Raw genomic sequence first — 23392 nt, 5'->3', positions numbered from 1 at the left:
AAGCTAGCAAAATGATTAATGAAGTTCTTAGTCTACTGGAAAAATAGATTAGGGACATAATATCTTTGCCTTACTTACAGATTTAAATGTAATCATATTTGATTTGCTGTGTGAATTTAGTCTCTGCCCAAATTCAGAGACATGAAAATATTTTGTTGGATTAAAAAAGATGAGTTTGTTTCCACTTTTGCCTTTCATATATTTTTGTTTGCACTATGTAAGGATGTATTTGATACTGTAGCACTCTGTAGCACTGTTGTCCTGTTATTCATTGATTTGCTTGAGCGGGCACCAGTAATGTCTCCATTGTGAGACTTGTTGTTACTGTTTTTGGCATATCGGATACGCCAGAGGGAGCTTGCCAAGTTCTGCCCAATGGGCGGGATACTCTCAGTAGCTTACTGGACTCTCTGAGAGGGATGGAGAAATCGAACTTGGGTCGGCTGCGTGCAAGGCAAATGTCCTTGATATGCTTAGTAAAATTAGTAAGGAAGTAAGACTATCACTGGGTGATTTAACTCATGTGCTTAACATAAATAATTGAAGCAAACAAAGAGACAAAATTAAAAGCAATGAAATTAATAGCTTTTTAATTGTTTTACTTTGAAGTGTTTTAATTGCTCAATGAAGACCAGGATGGTTACTAGAGAGAAGGGGATATATAGAATAATGGCAGAGGAGTTTTTTTGTTAGTGAGTTGGCACTGGAATTTGCTAACTGAAGTTTAAAAGCATCTTTTATTAAACAAAATTTCTGGTTATAAAAAGTTGTGGAATGATCAATAGAGGGAATGGGTTATATACTTGTGTAACTGAATTTCTGGGTATTTAAAAAATTATTTTCTAGGTTTTTTTGTTACTTTTTCTAAATGAACATGTCTTATTTTTGTAATAAAAATAATCAGTATGGTTTTGACTATTTTATTTCTTTCCTGCTCATTTTCATTTTCTAGAATTAAATATGTATTACTTATATGATAATAAAAATTTAATTGAAAATAAACCAGACCATTGAACAAGTATCGTTGCTTTCTATGCTGGTAAATTCAAATTATTACAATTTCTGAAAGTGTTACGATAACCCTTTATGTTCAGCTTTATATCTAAAAAGATCTGAAAAGTACAAATTTGCAGTGGGACTCAGAATAATCTGTGATGGTATCATCAACCTTTAACTAATCTAACATTAAGGAAAACATAAGAATCTTCTAATTTGCTTTCTCATTTTTTCTGATTATGCCATCAACTTGTCTGACCAAAGTAAACATATTTTCTGGTCATAGTCATTCAGCTGCTAGGAATTAGAATAGAGAGAGAAGAGAATGGAAGAGGCAAAGATCCCAGTAATAACAAAACATACCAAGGGATCTCTCTCATATGTGGGATATAAGGATGTTTCCTAGGGGAATATCAAATGTCCAAAGGCAATAGAAATGAGGATCAGGAGAACTGATCTTCAGCAAGAAGCTTGACACTGGAGCATGTGTGGGTGGTGGGGAGGGGGATACGTTGGAAAATGGGACACTAGGACAATGGTGGGGGTGGGATGTGCCTGCCATAGTAGCAGGCTGAGCAGCGGGAGGGAAACTGCAGACATTGATGGAGGGTGTTGGACCGTGGTGAAGGGATTGTTGTTGGAACACACAATGTAAGTGCTCTACCACTGAGCAACATCTGTCAAAGATGATCTCAGTTTCCATCTCCACTAATTCATTATTTGTGCATAGATATATAAAAGATTTATGCATATTGAAGTTGTATACTGCTCCACTTTTTAAACTCATTAATTGCTTCTACTCATTTTTTTCTTGGTTTGAGTCTTGCATTTCCTATATGATCATCTCATCTGCTAATGTAGCACTGTAGCACTGTAGCACTGTCGTACGGTTGTTCATCAATTTGCTCGAGTGAGCACCAGTAACTTCTCCATTGTGAGACTTGTCGTTACTATTTTTGGCATATCAAATATGCCACGGGTAGCTTGCCAGGCTCTGCTGTGCATCTGTCAATAGGAAAAGGAATAGTTATACTTTTTTCTATCTTAATTCCTCTTCTTTCTATTGCCTAATTAATCTAATCAGGACAGCCAAAACTATGTTGAAAAGTAGAGGTAAGCATGAATATTCTTGGCTTAGTCCAGATCTTAAGGAAAAACTTTCAGTTTTCCACCATTCTGTAGGTTTATCATTCAAATGGTTTATCAACTATGGTCTTTATTATATATATGCTGAAGTATATGCTTTCTGTAACAAATTTATGGAGTATCTTTTAATCAAGTAGATATTGGATTTTTTATCAGATGCTTTTAAAGCATCAATTAATACCATTACTTGATTTTTATCTTTCTTTTTATTGATGGTGGTGTATCACATTAACTATTTGGATATGTTGAACCATCTTTCCATACCTGGATAAATCTCCATTTGCTCATGATGGTTTATTCATTTTCTGATACTCTATTTGATTTTTCTAAGATTATGTTGAAATTTTATTGAAAAGAATCACACGAATCATGAAATCCTGTTGATCGTCGATTTCTTGAGCAAGCTCAGTAACCTCTCCATTCGTCCTATCCCTGAGATTTTAGAAGCCTCTCTCCACTCGGCTTTCCCAACAATGCCGCATTGGAGGCTATTTCAGGGTCAGGGAAATGGGATCCAGCTTGTCACTGGCATTAGCATTTGAATACACCATGGGAAGCTTGCAAGGCTGTCCCATGTGGGCAGGAAACTCTCAGTAGCTTGCCAGTTTCTCCCAGAGGGAGAAGTAGGTTATAAGATAGGGAGCTTGTTTTTAAGTCTCTGGATGTTGGCCATTGATGGGATTACACACACCTGGGTTCCTCTGCTGGTACCTTCATGCATGAGGCCTGTCCGAACGTGTGGAGAGGGGCTTTGAGCATGGCTGTGGCTAGGTTCCGGTGGTCTTCGGCCACCAGGAGCTCTGCTTGTGACTGGGAGGGAAGCTGGAACCCATCCCCTCCAAGGGGCCCCCGGGAAGACAGCCAGGCGTGTGGGCAAGAGACTCTATTGAAATTATTTTGTATGCATATTCACCAGAAATATCAGAATACAGTATTCTGAATTTATAATAAACTGCCAGTTGATGCAAATTCTAGTGATTCCTGAACCATGGTTCAAGTATTAAGGATTTGTTTACTAGTAAATATGACAGACTAAATCTTCAAGTCCAGTTAGATTTTATAACCCTTACTTATTATAGTGAAGTATAAAAATTGAACCTAGTTATACTTAATTTGTTAACTTTAATTTAATTTTTAACTTTTTTATATGTTTTTGAGGCCACATCTAGTGGTACTCAGGGCTTCATTCTGGTTCTGTGCTCAGGGATCACTCCTGGTGGTCTTTGAGGACCATAAATGGTGCAGGGGATTAAACTTGGGTTAGCCACATGCAAGACAAATGCCTCACTCACTGTACTATCACTGTGACTTAATTGTACTTAATTTTATAAAGTATAAAATTATTCAATATAAGTCTACAGCAAATTTCGGTATGTAAGGGTCATAAAGCTATTATAGTAAAAGTAACTTGCTTTTGTTATATTCCTTAAAATTAAACTTACAATGAAATTTAATTATAAGATAGTTCATTATATTTAATATGGAATATTAATAGAAACTGTAATAAATGAATTAATGAAATAGGAGCCAAATGTAATGTAAAAGTTACTTGAAAATAATATAGCGAGTTAGGAGATATGAAGTCATGAAATTTGTTCATAAGTGGATAGAAATGGAGAACATCAAGCTAAGTGAAATGAGTCAGAAAGAGAGGGACAGATATAGAAGGGTTGTACTAATTTGTGGAGTATTAAATAACATAACATGAGACTGACACCTATGGATAGTAGATACAAGGGCCAGGAAGATTGCTCCATAGTTGGAAGCCTGCCTCATGAGTGGAGGGAGAAGGCAGCTGGAATAGAGAAGGGGTCACTAAGAAAATGAGAGTTCTAGGAATTGGTCAGGATGGAGATATGTGCTGAAAGTAGATAAAGGACCAAATATGTATTTGTATATGTATTACAAAGCATAATGCCCAAAAGTAGAGAGAGAGAGTATGGGGAATATTGTCTGCCATGGAGACAGTGGGAGGGTGGGAAAGGGGGTGGGGTGGGGGGGGATGCTGAGGATATTGGTGGTGGGGAATGTGCACTGGTGGAGGGATGGGTGTTTGATCATTGTGTGATTGTAACTCAAACATGAAAGCTTGTAACTATATCTCACAGTGATTCAATAAAATACAATAAAAAGATGAAAATGATACAGTGAAACCATATTCTTTTTTAATATAGGAAATAACAGCAAGATTTATAATGAATCAACTAGAAGAAAAGAATTCTTTCCTAATGAAAGCTATAGAATGGTACCCACAGATCAAGGACAAGATTGCTCATGCAAAAACATGTGTAATATGTGGAAAGCCATTTTTAACCGTATGGTTGGAATGCATTGAATTTGTTCCTCCAAATAAGGTAAATGGCTTTTGTGGGAATTTTGTGTGAATGTAAGCATAAGATCTTCTCCGCTCTTATCTAAGTCAATCATTAACAACTAGATATGTAGCACTGATTTCTGGGGTCATATAATTTCTCCCCCAAATAATACAAATATAAATATTGATGTATAACATGATTTAAATTTAAGGTGAACAATATAATGAAGTGATGTATTTATAAATTATAAAATAATTTTCACCATAGCCCTAGCACCATATCCATCCTGTTGAAAAATTAGCATTGTCTTTAGTCAACATTCATATCCATTACACTATGAAGAGCATGCATTACCATTATAAGCACTAGTTCTAGAAGCGAGTTTACCCCTAACTGGAATTTTGTACATTTTGACCAATGACCTCAACCTTTGCTTAATTACCACTCTAACTAATAAGGTCTGGCTTCTTTAGATTTCACATGTAAATGACAAAATAACAATTCTCTTTCTCTTCTATTTCACTTAGCATAAGGCCCTCACAGCCCATCCAAGTTATTACAAACAGCAGAATTTCCTTCTTTCCTCAGGACTGTAATAATATTCTATTGTATTCAGTCATCATATTCATTTAGGCACAGACAGATTGTTTCCATAGCTTGGTTTTTGTGAATAATGTTGCAATGAATATCAGTGTAGATATATTTAGAAACTTCAATTTATTTGTTTACCTACACAGAAGCAAGATTTTTGAAAGATGTGGTTTTATTTATTTTTTTTTAAAAAAGAAATTCCTTACTGATTTTTATTGAGGCTTCACTAATTTGCATTTCTACCAAGGGTGCTATAAGATATCCATTCTCGGGGGCTGGAGCAATAGCACATCGGGCAGGGCGTTTGCCTTGCACGCGGCCGACCCAGGTTCAATTCCCAGCACCCCATATGGTCCCCTGAGCACAGCCAGAGGTAATTCCTGAGTGCATAGCCAGGAGTAACCCCTGTGCATCGCTGGGTGTGACCCAAAAAGCCAAAAAAAAAAAAAAGATATCCATTCTCTCCACGTACTTGCAAACACTAATCACACGTATTTTGATGATTGCTGTTTTTTCAGCAGTTTTAGATCTTTCTTCACATGCAAACTGGTACTAGTTTGTGGACCAGCACCTGAAACTAATACTTTTTATATTTGGGTGTTAATGATTTACCAGTTATGATTTGTAATTACTTTTTTTGCCATTCAGTTCTTGAATGGCAAAAATTGTGGATTGTTTTAATTGTGGATTGTTCTTTACTGTGCAAGACTTTTTAAAGGTTGCTATAACTCCACTGGTTTTGAATTTTTATCTTTGTGCTCCTTTTTGGGGTGGTAGGTGTCTCTGGCCCCTTCTCTGTGTCCTTGATGCCACACTTAGGAAATCACTAAGACCAATGTTGAGTTTCAACTCCCTCACCCTAGATTTTCTTTTAGAAGTTTTGCATTTTCCATGAAGTCTTTGATCCATTTTGAGTTGATTTTTTTAAAATATGGTGTAAGGTAGGGATCTAATTTTGTTCAGTTGTTTGTGATAATCCAGTTTGCTTAGCAACTATTTACAGAGTATTCTTCGTTCCCTTGTCATCTATTAGTTGTGCGTATTAAAAGTGACAAAAGCTATTTCAGTCATATCATAATATCACGGCATTCCTAATGTAATGCCCACCCCCCTCCCCCTGCCTGAATACACACTCAAGACGTCTGTAGGCATCAACATCTTGATTTTTAAAAACATATTATAAAACTATAACAATCAAAATAATACGATACTGTCCTAAAGTAGATATACAAACCAATGGTGCAGAATCAAGAACTCACACATACTAAAAGTTTCAATGTACTACTACTCCGCCCTGAAACTTTTAGTATGCAGTGTTACAACCATTAAAATGAAGTATTAGGTAACCATGCGAGGGAGTCACGTACAAAACTATCAACAACCTAGGCTCTTTCTTGGCCTTTTTAAGATGATATAATAAAATAATGGCTTATAAACAACAGAAGTGTACTAACAGTTCTGGTGGCTGGATTCTGAGCAAAGTTCTTGAATGGTTAAGGAAAGTACATCTTTAGAATAGCAGGTGGGGCCAGACATTAATTCATATCCAATGTTATCACCTCCCCCAGGACCCATAAAGCTTTCAACATACAAATTTGTTTGGGTTCTTAGAGCTAGCTCAAGGACTGGAGTAGGTGCCTGACGCGAGCTGGGCCTTGATTCCCAGCATCACATGCTCTTTTCAGCGTCTCTGTCTCTCCCTGTGACCCAGTGGCTTCCACTGGGTGTGGCTATGGCAGGTAGTACTCCATAACCTGTGCATGGCTGCCAGCCCTCAATCTCTAAGCAAAAAGATTAGAGAAGCTTTTGCAAGGAAATTGCTAGACAGGTTGGTGGTTAAGACCGGAAGAGAGCAGTGGCAGCCAGCTGGTGATAGAATCATTTGTCAGTATTGTTCAAAGGGGTTTTATGTACAGTACAGATTAAAGACAAAACAAAAGGCTTGGCGATGGCCCACATCTGTGCCTGCGACACTCAACCATCGGGCCTGCAAGTGGGGTTGAGTATCATGCAGAGTTACCCCCCTGAGCACTGCCTGGGAGCCCCTTCACCACCAAAATAATTTTTCTGGACACAACAGTGGCTAAAATAAAACTTTCCTTTTGCTTTTAAATGTTTTTTTTTAATTTTTTTGCTTTTTGGGTCACACCCAGCGATGCTCAGGGGTTATTCCTGGCTCTGTGCTCAGGAATTATTCCTGGCGGTTCTTGGAGGACCATATGGGATGCTGGGTATTGAACTGGGGTCAGCTGCATGCAAGGCAAATGCCCCATCATTGTACTACCACTCTGCTCTGAAACTTTTCTAAAGAGGCAATATTTGAATAAAAAGAGTTTCTGATTTCTGAATCTTCTGTTAATTTTGTGATTTGGAGTTTAGTATCTCCTATTTTAGGTGGAACAACTTGGTTGTTCTGATGCTTTAAGTTTACAAAATAATGAAAAAAGGACTTGTTATTTTGCCTCCTGATCCTACAGTTAGGTCTCTTTATGTGCCATACTTTAGAATGAATATTTGAGTTTTAAACCACATGAGACTCTGCCTGGCAAGCTCTCGTGGCTATTCGATATGCCAAATACAGTAACAATGATGGGTCTCATTCCCCTTACCCTGAAAGAGCCTCCAATGTGGCACCGCTGGGAAGAACAAGTAAAGAGAGGCTTCCAAAATTGCAGGGCTAGGACGAATGGAGACATTACTGGCGCCCGTTCAAGCAAATCAATGATCAATGGGATGACAGTGATACAGTGAAACCACATGAGAGAGGGCAGATATGTTCAATGGTTGATGGTGCTTGATTATTCATAAGAGGCTGCATTTATGTATAAAAGGGCAGACTTTGATGGAAAGGAGAAGTGCTTTCTTTGTTGACCTATTGAGTAGAACATTCAGCACTGTTGTTCAGATCAGGTGAATGAAAATATGCACATGTATCTGTGTGTGTGTGTGTGTGTGTGTGTGTGTGTGTGTGTGCACGCGCACATACTCACACACAGGAAAATCATTTAGTCATCATTAAATAAAAATAAGTATGGAAGAAAGGGCAGGAGATTTGGTTTCTATATATTTTATTTTTAGAGATAAACATAAAAAGCAAGAATACTTTTTATTTTTCAAATATGCCTGAGGATATTATAGAAAGAGCTCGAGTATAGAACAATCTAACACAGGTAATAACATAATGGTCAGAAAAAAACAAACCAGGCGTGGGTGTGAATCCTTGCTAATGGCAGAACATGTTCAGATATTAAAACACAATCTCTTATGTTGAAAAAGAACATTGAGTGCCAAGGCAACTGAATAACAAATTTATATCTAGACACACTTTGGTAAAACCTCTTATTAACCAAAGAAATGATTAAAAGCTAAAGATAAGCTTCCAAGAAAATAGATATCTTACAAAGAAATAAGAAATCTGAAAGCAAATTCCAGAAAAAGGTATATCATGCTCAGAGCATTTAAGTTAAAATAATTTAATGCCTAGATAAATTGATAGGCAAAAGACATGGGAGTGTTGTAGAATTGTGCAAAGAAATTTTGAGAAGAAAAGCTATTTTTGTTAGAAATAAAGTCATTTATTCTAATCCTACAATAAATAAGAAAGCTAATTAAGAAAGTTGATATTCAGTAAGTATATGAATACTGAAGTATTGCAATGACATTGTAAGTGGATAGTCTGAATTTATAAATTTTGTCAAGTAAGTTTAAGAATTAATTAAGCATGTCTGAAAATCACAAAAAGAAAATATTTATTTCCAGGTTTCAACAATTGAGATGTTAATGGGTTGTTCAGTTCTTTGATTCTGCAACAAAAAAACCACACAAAATACAGGCTGGTGATAGTTAAATTAATAATATTGGTAAACAGTTTCTTTGGTCGTCAGGGTTCTTCCATTTATGTTTCCATTTATGTTCTCCATAGAAAGAGATAGTATTAAAACTGGGTTGCCTAAGTGTCTTACTTTCTATGAAAAAATTGTTTAAATTATCTTTTTAGGAACTAAACTTAGAAAATGCTGACATTTATAGTCAATAATTATCAGGAAGGGAGAACCCATCTGATAATGCCAGTGTCTGGTTACCCTGTTGTACTTGCATTAAAATGCTCTGTCTCCAGGGGCCGGAGCAATAGCACAGCGGGTAGGGCGTTTGCCTTGCACGCGGCCGACCCGGGTTCGATCCCCGGCATCCCATATGGTCCCCCAAGCACCGCCAGGAGTAATTCCTGAGTGCAAAGCCAGGAGTAACCCCTGAGCATCGCTGGGTGTGACCCAAAAAGCAAAAAAAAAAAAAATGCTCTGTCTCCAATGAGGTTTGCCATCTGAATGCATGACTGAGGGAGGGAATGACACTTGTTGACAAATGGATCTTTATTCATGACATAAAACAACTAGAATCAGCCAAATTTTAAATCATAATTGCATCTTTTCAGATGAATGCAAAATTATGTCATGCTAATCATATGCAATAGTGAAATGTGATTGGAAAATAGTCTATGAAAAATGTACTCAGCCTTGAAAATTAACCTTTATTATAATTCACCAGATGCCTTTTTTTCTTCCCTATATGTTTTACTGCTTGCCATATGATTTCAGTTGCTCGTTAGCAAATAAAGATTGATCAATTTCACTATAATTGGTATTTAAGTATTAATTACTAATGAGATAAATATTTGAAATCGCAATACAAATCATTCCTTTTTAGTTACTACCAACTTGGGCCATATTTGAACTAGTGACTTACAGGTAACCTAAGCAGTCTCATAAAATCCTTTCCAAACATTGGATTGTTCCTGTACCCCAGACATGCATTGGACGGTTTTCATTTTGTATAGTTACGTTAGTTGAACTTAACATTTCCCCAGATTCCTTTAAAGTTGAAGAGTTTAGGGAGGGAACAATTTGGAACATGAACTCTCAACTCAGTAATGCATGATGTAATGTAATTAAACCTACCCTCAGAAGAGATTAGATTGAGTAGGTTTTACTATAAATGAGTGAAAATGCTGATCCACTTTATGAAAATAAATGAAAATTTGCAACCTTAATTCCTTTTTTATGACAAGCTGCCAGTAATGAAACATAATATAAGATTACATTTAATAATTTTACTCATTTTTAATAGGGCAAACTTGTGCTCTGCAGTAAAAAGTTATTACTGTTTAGATATTGCTGACATTAATTTATGAAACTGATCATTTCAGTCAGTCAACTGTGGAAATGAATGTAGGGTTTAAAACATTTATGCAGTGGTTAGTCAATTTAATGTACATTAGGCACTCAGAGGATCAGGAGGCGTCACATTTCTAATTCTAAACAGTCATGAGAGTAATATGTATTTATTGTTCAAAAATTGACATAGTATGTTCTTTATTATTTAATTCAGAAAATAGCAAAAGCAATTATAGCATAGAAATTAACACACACATTGTGTCTTTATTAGTTCTACTCCTTTGGGAACTCACTGAGTTTTCCTTTCTTTTTAAAGAAATCTCCCTTTTGTTCTTTTGCTGTTGGATAGAGTCCCAGTTATGGTCAATATCTATGACTCCTTTCTTCTAACACATCTTAAATTGTGTTCAACTGAATTCGGTTGAATTCTTTATCTGCAGTTCTCAGCATCAAAATGTTCTCACTTTACATGAGAAATTCAAAGGATGCTGATAATGAGGGGTGGTGCTTCTAGATGGGATTGCTCTGTAGAGCGAAGGATGCCACTACGTAGAGGAGGTTGGAACATAAGCAGTTATCTTTCTGGTTTCTGTTTTTTATCACAATCCCCAAAGTCCTAAGAATAGAGTAATCTAAGCCAAGATGTTTTTGAGAGTGAAAACCTGGATGGTCCCAGGTAAATCCAAACATACCTTTTTCAACAGTTGACTTTAGAGTAGTACTCTTTGCTACATTTAGCACCACTGGCCTTGAGGAAAATGTCTTCTGAATGTTCATCTTGGGCTTTCAGATTATGTCCAGAAATACGTATTTCTTCTCCATATGTATTTGTGAGCCTGCTTCATTTAGGAAACTCTGAATACTAAGAGTTTACATATGAAGAAGGATCCTAGTTTGTTCCAGTGGTTAATATCCAAGTATTTACACATCTAAAGATGTATAAAAGATCCTATCAGTAAAAGTTAAATGTTAAATTAATGGTAGAGAAATTCGAGGAGATTGTAGATTCTCTGACTTTCTTGGAAGTACCAAGAAAGATGCTGACAGTTTTACAGGGCATTGAAGTAGGCAAAATTCAGGTATCTGGAAAAAAAATTCAGAGAACATTTTAGGAGAAGAGAATGCTGTGGAAAGCGAATCTTCACAGGGTACTGAATCTATTAAATAGGCTCATGGGTGGGAATTAGAGGAGATGTTTTAGACAAAACGAGGTTCAAACTTTTTGAAACCACCCAAGGATAGAACAAAATTAAACTTGACCCTGACTACCGATGGAATTTCTCTGAACGCAGAGGGGCAAGTCAATGGTATAAAGAAAGTTGGACTTTGGAAAGTCATTTGGAAATACTGTGCTGAATTAACTGAAGGTTGATGAAAGAGAAACCAAAGAAAGAAGACCAATCAAATTAGTTGTGCAGTGTTATTCAAGGTGTAAGATATGGCCACAGAAAAATACAAGGAAGAGAAAACACCATATGAAAAGAAAGAGAACAGAATTTGGTGATTGAATATGGAAAACCTGAGAGGGGTGTGGATGTTAAAAAACAAACAAAAAACCCTCTCAAACCAGCAGAATGGCCAAAGGAACTATGACTGAGAGGTGTGACCCTCAAGTTTCATTTTAAATGTGCTGAGTTTCAAGTAATGCATGGATAATTTAATTGAGCATGTTTAATCATCAGTTGGAGGCAGCAAAGTCATGTTCTTATATGCTTTTTTCTTTAAAATGTGCATGCTCCAACTATTGTTTGCTTTTCCAAACACTTCTGCAAAGTATTCTTTAACTGTAATAAAAATACTGCTTTGGAAAAACCTCAGCTCTCCTATGTTCAGGAGAGTTTACAGCGTTGTTTACAATAGCCAGAATCTGGAAACAACCCGAGTAACCTAGAACAGTTCAAGAAACTATGGTACTTCTACACAATGGAACACTACATGACTGTTAGGAAACATGAAGTCATGAAATTTGCTTATATGTGGGTGGACATGGAGAGTACCATGCTAAGTGAAATCAGTCAGAGGGAGAGGGACAAGCATAGAATGACTGCACTCATTGTGGCACGTGAAAAAATAAACAAACCCACCATCGTGTGTGAATAATACTCAAAGATAGTAGGATCAAGGGCTGGGAGGACTGGTCCATGGTAGGAAGCATGCCATCAAGGGTGGAGGTGGGAGTGCAGTGAAGACACATGACAATGACAATGAGAGTTGGGAATGATCACTCGGGACAGAGTGCTGAAAGGAGGTAAAGTCATATGCATGACTTTTAGCAACAGTATTGTAAACTACGCTGTCCAAAGGGGAAATTAAATGGAGGGGGACAAAGAGAAATAAAGAGAGAAGGAGGAGGAGGAGGAGGAGGAGAAGGAAGAGGAGGAGAAGGAGGAGGAGGAGGAGTGTCTACTATAGAGGGTGTGGGGAAAGGAGAGGTGTGTAGGAGGGAATCTGGGATCATTGGTGGTAGGAAATGTGCTCTGGTGAAGGGATGGGTGTTAGAACATTGCATAACTGACACTATCATGTGGGTTGGAGGGTGAGTGAGAGGGACATCATGAACACCTTTGTAACTATATATTATGGTGATTCAATTAAAAAATGTAATAAAACCTTCACATTGGTGGCTTGTGTTCAAGTCCATGTTATCTCTTGAACATGTATCCCAATTGCTGTTCTCTATTTTATTTTTTATGCTTACTTTATTTACATTCCAGAGAGGCCTGTGTTGTCTTGAACACATTTTCCCTTTTTTCTCTCCTCTCACATCTTTCCAAGAAGTTTTGTTTAATAAAAACTACCGTGCTACACTCCCCCCCACCCACACACACAGACACACCAGAAAACCGTACATTGGTGAAAGAAGCTGGGAAGCCTACTATCAAGAACAATGTAAAAGTTGCTCAGCTTCTGTGTTAGTCATATTTCTCTGTTCTTAGACTGTCTAGTACTCTCTGTCTAAAACCTAAGGCAAGTGTCCTCCTCGCTCACTGCATCTGTGCTGGTTTTCTCATTTGTATCGAGGAAGACTAGGCCAACATCTAATTCTAGTTCCAAAGAGCCTTGATTCATTCGTGAAGTGAGTGGAGTTTGTCATGGTTTCATGGTTTTCATGAACCTGCTGATTTGGCCCCGTATTAGTTTTCTGTTGCTGCTCTAGAAAATTGTCATAAATATACTATCTTTGCAACAAGAATGTAATGTCTTAGAGTTCAGTATGTCAGAAGTCTTATATGGGTCACTTGGCTCTAAAAAATTCAAGCTCTGGAAGGGGATAGATAGATAGTATGGAGGGTAAGTTACTTACATTACACATAGCAGACTCCAGTTCGATTTCCAGAACTGCAAATGTTTCCCAAACACTGCCAGGGATGACCTCTGAGCATAGAGCCAGGAGAAAACTCTGAGCAACATCAGGTGAGGGGGGGGATCTCCCAACCTCCCAAATTAAGGTATTACATTGCTTTCTGGAAATTGTGGGGTGATTCTGCTTTCTTTTCTTTTCCAGATGTTAGGGATTTCTGTCCCCATTCTTTGGTGCCTTTCAGCTCACTGCAAGCATGACAGATGAAGTCCTATTCACGGACTTACTTTGTACCCTCTGCCTCCCTCCTTAACTTTTAATTATCTCTTGTGAATAAATTGGATTTACACAGATAGTCCAACCCAACCTTCCTTTACAATGTCCTTAATTTCATCATAACTGCAGTGTTCCATTTGCTAGGTAAGGTAACATATTCACAGACTCAGAGATCAGGACATAAACCTTTGTGGGGAAGGGCCAAGGGGAGAGGGCGTTATGCCTACATGATATCTAAAAACCACCATATGGTTTATTTTGCCCCATGACTTGTGTTGCATATTATATTGAAATGGTATTGGTCTTACACACTGACAATCCAGGTTCAATCCCTGGCATCATATATGGGCCATCAAGACCGCCAGGAATGATCCCTGAACACAGAACCAGGAATAGGCTTTGAGCACCACTGGGTGTGTTCCTCCCACCGCCCCCAGCCCACAAAAACAGATTCGTTTATACTGTTTGACAGAACTATATATATCAGTACCTTTTATATATGAAAGTTTTAAATATGTCCAAAGATTGTCACTTCTGTTGAATAGCTAAAAAAAAACAAGAAAACAAAAAGCAACAACCACCTCAATTCTACCATTCAACAGATTTAAAGGTTATATTTTAGGTATATTTAAATAGGGTATATTTAACCTTAAGTGGAAAACTACATTTTCCCCAAATAAGAAATAATTATATGTTTTTTTTATTTAGAAAATAATGTATTTCACTGTAAAAGAGTAAGGAAAGAAAATTTAGACTGCAGTATAGCATTTCATTATTTAAGGTATTTTGTCTAAAGGATATACTTTTAAAATAAAAGCGTGCAGTCATAAATCAATGCCTCTCTTCTTCTCTGACTTTGGTTTGACAAAAAGAATCCTTCTTCTACTGTTTCAATTTATATCTGTAAACAACGACCAAAGCAGTAATTATTTTTGACAGACTCATGAGGTTTTGTTAATTGAAGTCTGTGAAAGAGATGTCCTTTATAAGTGGGTATGTCATTATCCTTTTGTAACATGCCTATTCCAAATGGACACATATCATACCGGTAAAACTGTTGTGATGTTTCCACAAATGGAAATACAAATTTAAATGGACATTTAAAAGTAAGATATTGAAGTTTTTTTCCATACAAACATTACTGAAGATACTGACCCTAGATGAAACATGTATCACCAAAGAATTATGTTAAATCTATTTTTTGACAATATAATTTCTAAGAAACAAGTCACACAAGTGAGAAATACACAAGAAAAGTTAATGATTAAGATAGCACTGCACTGTAGCACTGTTGTCCTGTTGTTCATCGATTTGTTTGAGCGGGCACCAGTAACATCTCCATTGTGAGACTTGTTACTGTTTTTGGCATATGGAATATGCCACAGATACTTGCCAGGCTCTCTGAGAGGGACGGAGGAATTGAACCTGGTCAGCCGCATGCAAGGCAAACTCCCTACCCGCTGTGCTATCGCTCCAGCCCAATCATTAAGGTATAGACTATAATAACCAGGAGCATTTCATATTCCATATAAAACAGAAAATGACCTTTGTTAAGTTTCCTAAAATGTTAAGTGAGACATTTTATTCTAATTAACTAAACAATAATATCCACAAGAAGGAGGAAGAAGAACATGGACATTCTGCATTCCAGCTAGAAGCAGGAGCCAACCCAAACTCTTTCCGTGCAGTTTCCTAAGGACACAAGGGAAATGGCTAAAACCACAGTGAAAATAGAAAATGCCTCTAACTGTGTCTGTTACAAACTTTTCACCTCCCGAAGAAACTGGACAAGCCAAATAGGATGATTGTATGCTCCACTTGGTTCCTGATGTTTATCTTTCTGTAATCTCCCTCTCCTGGTTCATGGCTTTGCTCTTTGTTCGAGTTTCTTAATCAGGAGCTGAGTGAAGTGTATGCATCATGATTTATTTTTGATTGACCTCCAGTTCAAGATGAAATCTTTTGCAGAACAAGGAAAAACTGAATTGAGAGGATTGATTATGATATAAAAAAAGGCAAAGGCCACATGTAGCTTTTGACTTTTGTCATGAGTTCTTCCTGTACAGTCACTATACAACATCATTAAAATCTAATTAGTCAACATGATCTCGTATAGCGTAGATTTAAAATATTGTACATAATGAGTTTCTATTAGTGGACTGTTTATGCCTTCTTTTTACCTCTGGGATAATGGAGTAATTGTTAGTATTTCATCATTCAACATTTGACAGTGTGTTTATTGTTCGTATCTTATTTGTTTCCTCAACCCAGTATGCACACTCCAGTGTCTGCTCGCTTTGTTCACTCTTGGCGTCCTTTCCTGTCCTTTTGAGGCACTCACAATCCAGTCACCCCTCAAATTCCAGTTCATCACTTTCTCATACCATGAAATCTTGCTTAATATGGCAGCCTTTGGTGTTGTCATCTTTCTCTGCACTTCTCCAGAGCCTATGATTAGGCTGAGTTTTATATTTCTAGGTATTTTTTGTTTATGTCTTATCTTTCCAATTACATGCTAAAAGAATTATTAGATGTAGGGATTGTTACCATACTGTCATTGGCACTTTACCTCATGTGACAGCTTGCAATGTTTACGGGATTCTTTATTGCAAGTTAAAGAAACTCATTTTATGCACTAGCTCAAATAATGAAGACTCAGGTGTAGAACATGGCTGAATTAATCCTGGTTGAGTCAGCTACCTAAATTTATCTGAAAAAAAATTGACTTTCTATATTGACCTTCTATATTGTTTCTGGGTTTTTTGGTGTGTGTGTGTGTGTGTGTGTGTGTGTGTGTGTTTTGAATTTGCTCTCAGACAGAAGAGTCCTAAATGTGTCTTTTGAAACTTAGGAGAGCTCTCTAGCTCAGTGGATCCAGGGTAAGCCGTGGTCTGATACACATTAATTTTATTAGGTTTATCTATTTATTGTTTTATCTACTGGACCTGAGTTACATGGTTATGTCTTGAGCCAGGAATTGGCACGAATTTCTCTCCTCCTCTTGAATAAAAGGATAGAAATGGGAGAAGGGAAAAGAGAAGGTAGGGTCAGAGAAATACAACGGGTAAGGCACTTTGCCTTATATGTAACCGAGATAGATTCAATCCCCACCAACCCTGAGTACCACCAGGAATGATGCCTGAGAACCCTACCAGGAGTAAGTCCTGGGCACTTAAAATAATACCAAAATAAAAATAAAAGAGAACCGTTGGGTTTTTCTGCAAGTATATTGGAAAATGGACACCGGACAGGTAGAACTAAACTGCCCATTGGGGGTGTAAATAAATATTTCTTCAGTGACCACCTTGATTGCTCTTAAACTATTTTCAGTTTCCTCCAAAGTATTTTGTTAGACTAATTCCATTATTCCCTGAACACTTCTAGTCACTATGGAAAGTAGATGTGCAGGGAACATAAAGTACATATTTCGGTACCCACGGATTATAAAGAGTTAAAAACCTATTGCTCTTTCAAGGATAGGCTGTGTTTTGGTGCTTGAACCTTCAATGAATACTCAGTGTTCTTCTGTCAAAGAGTGAACAGAAGAGTAATCTAACCTGTCACAGGGGGTTGTAATGGTGATGGGGAAGTAGGTTTACGATGACACTAAGTAGCATTATCAAGCAATGAAACTACTGGCCATGTCCTTGGTTTTGAACTAGCTCACCGAGAACTATATTGACTTCAAAACTTGTTTATAAAGCAACCAGATGGTAAGATTTGTACATTTCCATAATTTTAAATATTGGTTTGTGTGGAGAAGAACACTAAAGTTGCCTAGCAAAATTTTTATAATTTAGGTACTGAGAAGTAAAATGAGAGCTACTTGGAGTATAAAACTTCATGTAAAGTTGTGCATTAGGAGTATAAAAAGCTCATGTAATGGGTTAACTTCAGAATAGGAATTGGGGGAGGGAGAGGGAGAGAGTTGCAAGAATTGTTATTTTCTTTTCTTTTTTTCTTGGATGAAATTTTTATTATATATTAAACATTCTTGCTGCTGCGCTGTGAAGCCATAGCAGATTTGAGGCGCTCTTGAGGGCCCAAATACTCTCCACGGCGAGAGAAGTCCTTGGGTTGGATGAACAGCCCTCCCTAAAACTGAAGCGGGGAGAGGGGGCTCCGGCCTCCCTGCCCACTGCCCTCCCCTCGAGTCCTTTGCCTTCGGAAGCAGATTGTTCACACCGCTACGGACACTGCAGGTACCCACCCCGGGCCGGGCGGCACCCCGAAGCCTTCCGTGGCCTGGCCCCTCCCCCTCACCCACCCCAGTCCTGTGGTTTTTCTAGTGGATATTCAGGATTTTTGTAATCTAGCTTTCCAAACTTCACTTCCTAAATTTTAAGGACTTCAACCGAACGTTTTAAGTTGAAGGTGCTGTTTGTAGACGCTCACCACCGTGAAAGCCCTGACCTCACGCCCCACCCGAGTGTTCTCTTAGGATTCAGGCTGCTCTCGCAGCGTGGGCATCTCCGTCCCCGATGCTCGCCCCCCCCCCCGCCCTCACCCCTTTGCTGTCCTGTGTGGTGATTTGGTGAGAGGTTATCGCTGCCTACCCCCCTCCCCTCTGCACTACGTATGAGTTTCCAGTTTTATTATTGCAATAAAAGTGCTTTATGCTGGCTAAAAAAAAAAAAGCTCATGTGAAATTGTATTAGACAACTAGTGAATATTTTAATGAATACTGCAGATATTTGACAAATTTGTGGTAGATTTTCTTGGGAAATAGATGCTGAAAAGGCAAAACTCAAGTGTCCAGTGGGGGACTGAATAGTGTGTATTGACCAATTTAATATTTTGTAGGGCAGAAGTAAGTTTTGTCTGGATTTTATACCATTTCACCTTTTCCCCCCTATATCATGTTTAGACAATATAATAATATTTTTGAATAAATCATACTTGCTTCATTTGTCTTTTGTTTCATGTTAAGTGGGCTCTTCTCAGCTATTAATTTGTATATTTGTGTGTATGAAAAGAGGTGATCAAATCTCAGAAAATAGTGGGCTTTCAAAATCAAAATTCTGAAATCTGAGAAAACTTAGTGATTATTTTATTTGAAATATCTGTTGAGTACTACATTAATCTTATTTTTAATCTTTACTTTTTAGAACTGGAAGATAAGCGGAAATCTTAAGCTGGTACCTATTCGAGTATTGATTTGTTCTTTCATGTGCTTTAGTCTGCGTAGCCCTGACATCTTTGGGATTGCTCAAGTGTAGCTCGGATGGACAGCCGTCAACGGCTCCCTGAGTCCATCAGCAGCTGCACAGAGAGTGATTTTATTCAGGCGGCATGCTGGATCTCTTCTTTCCTTTATCAATACGTTAACCAAGAACGAAAACTAATTTAAGTATAAAGATAAAAATTAAACACAACAGTCTACCTTCAGATTTCTTAGACTCGAGGTGTGTTTCTTTTCTTTTGACTTAAAATTAAAAAAAAATGGAAAAGTAAAGATCAGCACGGCAAGTGGCAAGTGAGTGTCATTTTCATGCCATTTTATGACCAGTACCCTCACTGTGAGCATTAAAATAAGCATTAAAATTCTTTGAAGGGAGTATTTATCTTATGAATGTTCTTCAATGGAAAGAGAACCACTTTTTAGTGTTAGACAGTTGAAGTACATTTGTATGGTTTCAGTGAGCTCTTATTTTATTTTTTGGTGGATTTTTTTTTTTTTTGGTCACACTCTTCATTGCCAGTGGCTTATGCCTGGCTCTGCACTCAGGAATCACAGCTGGAAGGCTCAAGGTACTGCGTGGGGTCCTGTGGCTTGAACCTAGGTCATCTGTGTGCAAGGTAAATACCATACACAACACGACTACTCTGGCCAGAGCCCTTAATTTTTAAGAGGTACAATCACACATTGAGTAGGATTTTACTTTGATTTCACTTGAAAAGAAGTAGAATGTGAAAAAAACCCAGCCTGGTTCCTCCTTATGTTATTTTTCCTGCTTTTACAATTTACTTATTTATTTAAACAAGACAAACTGCCAGAATCAGGACAGAAGTGCTGAAATAGGAATTTGAGTCTCCTGAAAACCGAAAATGGAAGAAAGAAGTTATAGAAACATATGGTGTGGTTTGTGTGGATTTCTGATTTTTTTTTTTGTCAGCGGGGTTCTGTGTGACAATGTCCATGTCACTTGTGAAGTTACTGAAAATTCAGAGAGGCTGGTCCTTCGCCGAGCTGCTGACTAGGAACCGGAGAGGCCAAGCTCCCGGTCTCTCCTCTCACACTGCTGCAGGTGGCTTCAGTGCCGGGCGAAGCCAACAATTTTGCTAAACCCCACTAGTAATATATTTCATTTACTTTTAATTTAACTGTTTTATTTTTCCTAAGAAATATGTTACTTCATGTAACTGTGATGGTTCTTTTGGTGAGCAGATTATCATCTTCCATTTATTTTGTGTTCTGGCCACCCGGCTGCCTTCCTAACGAGGCCTTTGATTAGTTCACCTTAGGACGCACTCCTTGTTGCTTTGAGACTCCTCAGGCATACCTGAGGAAATCAGTCAAGCACAGCTGAGAGGCTCTCGGTTCCTCAGACTCCAAAGAGGGAGACTCCATGGAGCAGAAATGAGACCTCAAGGTAACTTTCTGAAGGCTCCATTAACCAAGAATGCATTTCAAATCAAAACAAAAATCCAAGTACAAAAAGTCAAGGCTCTTTAAAAAGCAGTGCTCAAAGAGCTCACCTAGATATATCGAGGACAAACCATTCAGCAAATTATTTTTAATTAAGGAAATATTTTTATATAGCCTTTTTTTTTTCTTTTTCCGTCACACCCAGAAATGCATAGGGGTTACTTCTGGTTCTGCACTCAGAAATTGCTCCTGGCAGTGCTCAGGGGACCATATGGGATGCTGGGAATCGAACCTGGGTTGGCCACATGCAAGGCAAATGCCCTACCTGCTGTGCTATCGCTCCAACCTGATAACCTATTCTTTTTAAAAGAGGTTTTTTCATGTTTATTTTTACTACTCCAATTCTATGAACTCAGTCACAATTTATGAAATGTTTGATTCTGGGGAAAAATTATATTCATTCACCCATATATACTCGTTTATTTAAGAAATAGTTAATTTTTAAAATATTTTTTGAAAACCAAAAGACACAAAAAGAGAGTCTTTTTTTTTTCTCTTTTGGGGCATGTAGCAATCAATCAAACTGACAGGGAGATGCCATGTTCTTAGAATTCTTACTTTAGAAAGTGATGGGAGAGATCAACTATTAATAGACAAATAATATGGTTTTTAATTTGAAGAGAAGTAAAATAGAATTCAGAAGACAAAAATGGAATACATATATGTATCATATATATAAAAATAAAATAGAATTTAGAAGAGAGAATGAGAGAAATATAATAAAAATATATATGATGTTTTGTTTTGAATAAGTTAATATTAAATAAGGCATCTGAAGCAGGTGGAGGAATGTACTCTATGATGCAGTGAGAAGGAGCCAATTGAGTGTTTTCAAAATACAAAAGTTTAGGCTGATGCCAGAAAATCACAAATAAAACAGAACATATGCACTTTTGACGTCAGAAAAATCTAGTATAATTGTGTTCAGTTTCACCTTGGGAGCTAGAGTGAAGAAGTGCCTCCCTTTTCCTCTGGGACCACATTATATTCTAGAACTCTCATAATTAAGCAGAAAGCTATTTTATCTTACTCCACTTATGCACATGTTTGTTAAGGCTTGTGACCACTTTGTAATCTATTGGAAACATCATTGTGGTAATTTGAAACATTAAATTTTCTTTTTAAATTTTTCTTTACCATTACAATTATTTATTCAGGTAAAGTTGAAGCACCGGAGCACTTACTTCCTGTGATTGACCTAGTTTGATTTTTTGCTCATTTTTAAATCTCTTCTGCAGGTGTTTTCTGCAATCATTGTTCTTCAGCCACATCAACCTTGGAAGGTAATAGAAAAACAACAAAAGAAAAGCTGAATATCTTTCATTGTTAGCTATAAGATCTTAGCATCTGTGCTGTTGGAAAGAAATATCAAAAATAATATGCTATTTTGGGCTGGAGTGATAGCACAACGGGTAGGGCGTTTGCCTTGCACGCGGCCGACCCGGGTTCTAATCCCAGAATCCCATATGGTCCCCTGAGCACCGCCAGGGGTGATTCCTGAGTGAAGGGCCAGGAGTAACCCCCTGTGCATCGCTGGGTGTGACCCAAAAACCAAAAAAAAAAAAATAATAATATGCTATTTTATGATTATTATAGAACTCCATTTGTCCTACTAACTAATTTATTCTCTGACCTTAATTTTATTACTGAACGGATTATTAGTTGAATCCAGTGGTAAAGAGTCAATAGATTTAGAGGCCGGAGAGATAGTGTAGAGATTAACGTGCTTGACTTGCTGGCAACTGACCCCAGCTGGGTGGCGGGCATAACCTGGTCCTGGGAGTCCCTCAGGAGTGATGGATGAGCACAGAGCCAGGAGTAAGCCCTGAGAGCCACCAAATGTGATCCAAAAAAGAAAGAAACAGCAGGAAAAACAATAGATTTAGCTAACCTTTTGACATATATTTTTTTCTAAAAGCCACAAATCATTACGAACCCAAGGGGTTTACTTCATATTTAAGGAACACTTTTCTCTTTATTTTTTAATTTTTAATTTTATTTATTTATCTATTTATTTGTTTATTTATTTTTGCTTTTAGGGTCACACCCGGCAATGCACAGGGGTTACTCCTGGCTCTGCACTCAGGAATTCCCCCTAGCGGTGCTCAGGGGACCATATGGATGCTGAGAATCGAACCCAGGTCAGCTGCGTGCAAGGCAAACTCGCTACCCGCTGCACTATCACTGTGATACAGCCCCACTTTTCTCTCTTTAATATTAAATTAACATATTACTTTTTATTGTATAGAAGGGCTGGAGGGATAGTACAGCAGGTAGGGCATTCACCTTACACACAGCTGACGTGGGTTCAAGTTTTCCGCTCCTCTCAGAGAGCCCAGCAAGCTACTGAGAGTATCTCGCCTGCACGGCAGAGCCTCGCAAGCTACCCGTGGCGTATTCGATATGCCAAAAACAGTAACAAGAAGTCTCACGATGGAGATGTTACTGGTGCCCCCTGGAGCAAATCCATGAACAACGGGATGACAGTGATACAGTGATGCAGTGATTGTATTGAAGTAACGTGGTCGCAATAGCATTGCTACTTCTGCTTCTCACGTCCCTGTACTTTTTGGTCATCTCCCCTTCCTTAAATACTGTTTTCTTTACACTAATTTTATCATTGAGTGCTTTTTATGAAGGTAAATTCAATCTGTTCCCCCCAATAAGGCTTCTGAAACTACCAAAATAAAACTTGGAACCCCCATTAGCATTTCTTAGTGAACTATCTCTTTGCATGTTCCTTGCTGTCCAGGTTATTTTCTGGACTGCAGCTGTGAGACAAAGCTGAAAGTCACCGCACTTGGTAAATAACCGGCTTGCTTTCTGGCACAAAGAAAATTCCTGAGCAGCTTAATCTGCAAAACACTGCCGGAACTTTCTGCTGGCCACAGTGCTCTAGATCCTCTGAGGGCACTTTTATCTGCCGTTCAGAAGGGACCTTGAGATT

General features: G+C 37.8%; 1 protein-coding gene across 2 annotated transcripts in view; it reads left to right on the top strand.

Moving 5' to 3' along the window:
* LRRC69 (leucine rich repeat containing 69) overlaps nucleotides 1-19015 on the top strand; it is an 86598-nt gene extending 67583 nt beyond the window's left edge. For both annotated transcript variants that reach the window (XM_055129170.1, XM_004602351.1), the window contains 2 exons: nucleotides 4317-4496; nucleotides 18905-19015. In XM_055129170.1, coding sequence (XP_054985145.1) covers nucleotides 4317-4496; nucleotides 18905-19015 — 291 coding nt within the window. The remainder of the gene's footprint in view (nucleotides 1-4316; nucleotides 4497-18904) is intronic.
* Nucleotides 19016-23392: the final 4377 nt, after the last annotated feature.

The sequence above is a fragment of the Sorex araneus genome, chromosome 2 (assembly GCF_027595985.1).
Source record: "Sorex araneus isolate mSorAra2 chromosome 2, mSorAra2.pri, whole genome shotgun sequence".
NCBI classification, from domain to species: Eukaryota; Metazoa; Chordata; class Mammalia; order Eulipotyphla; family Soricidae; genus Sorex; species Sorex araneus.
Note: the sequence above shows the minus strand (reverse complement) of the source record. Positions and strands in the feature narration are given on the sequence as shown.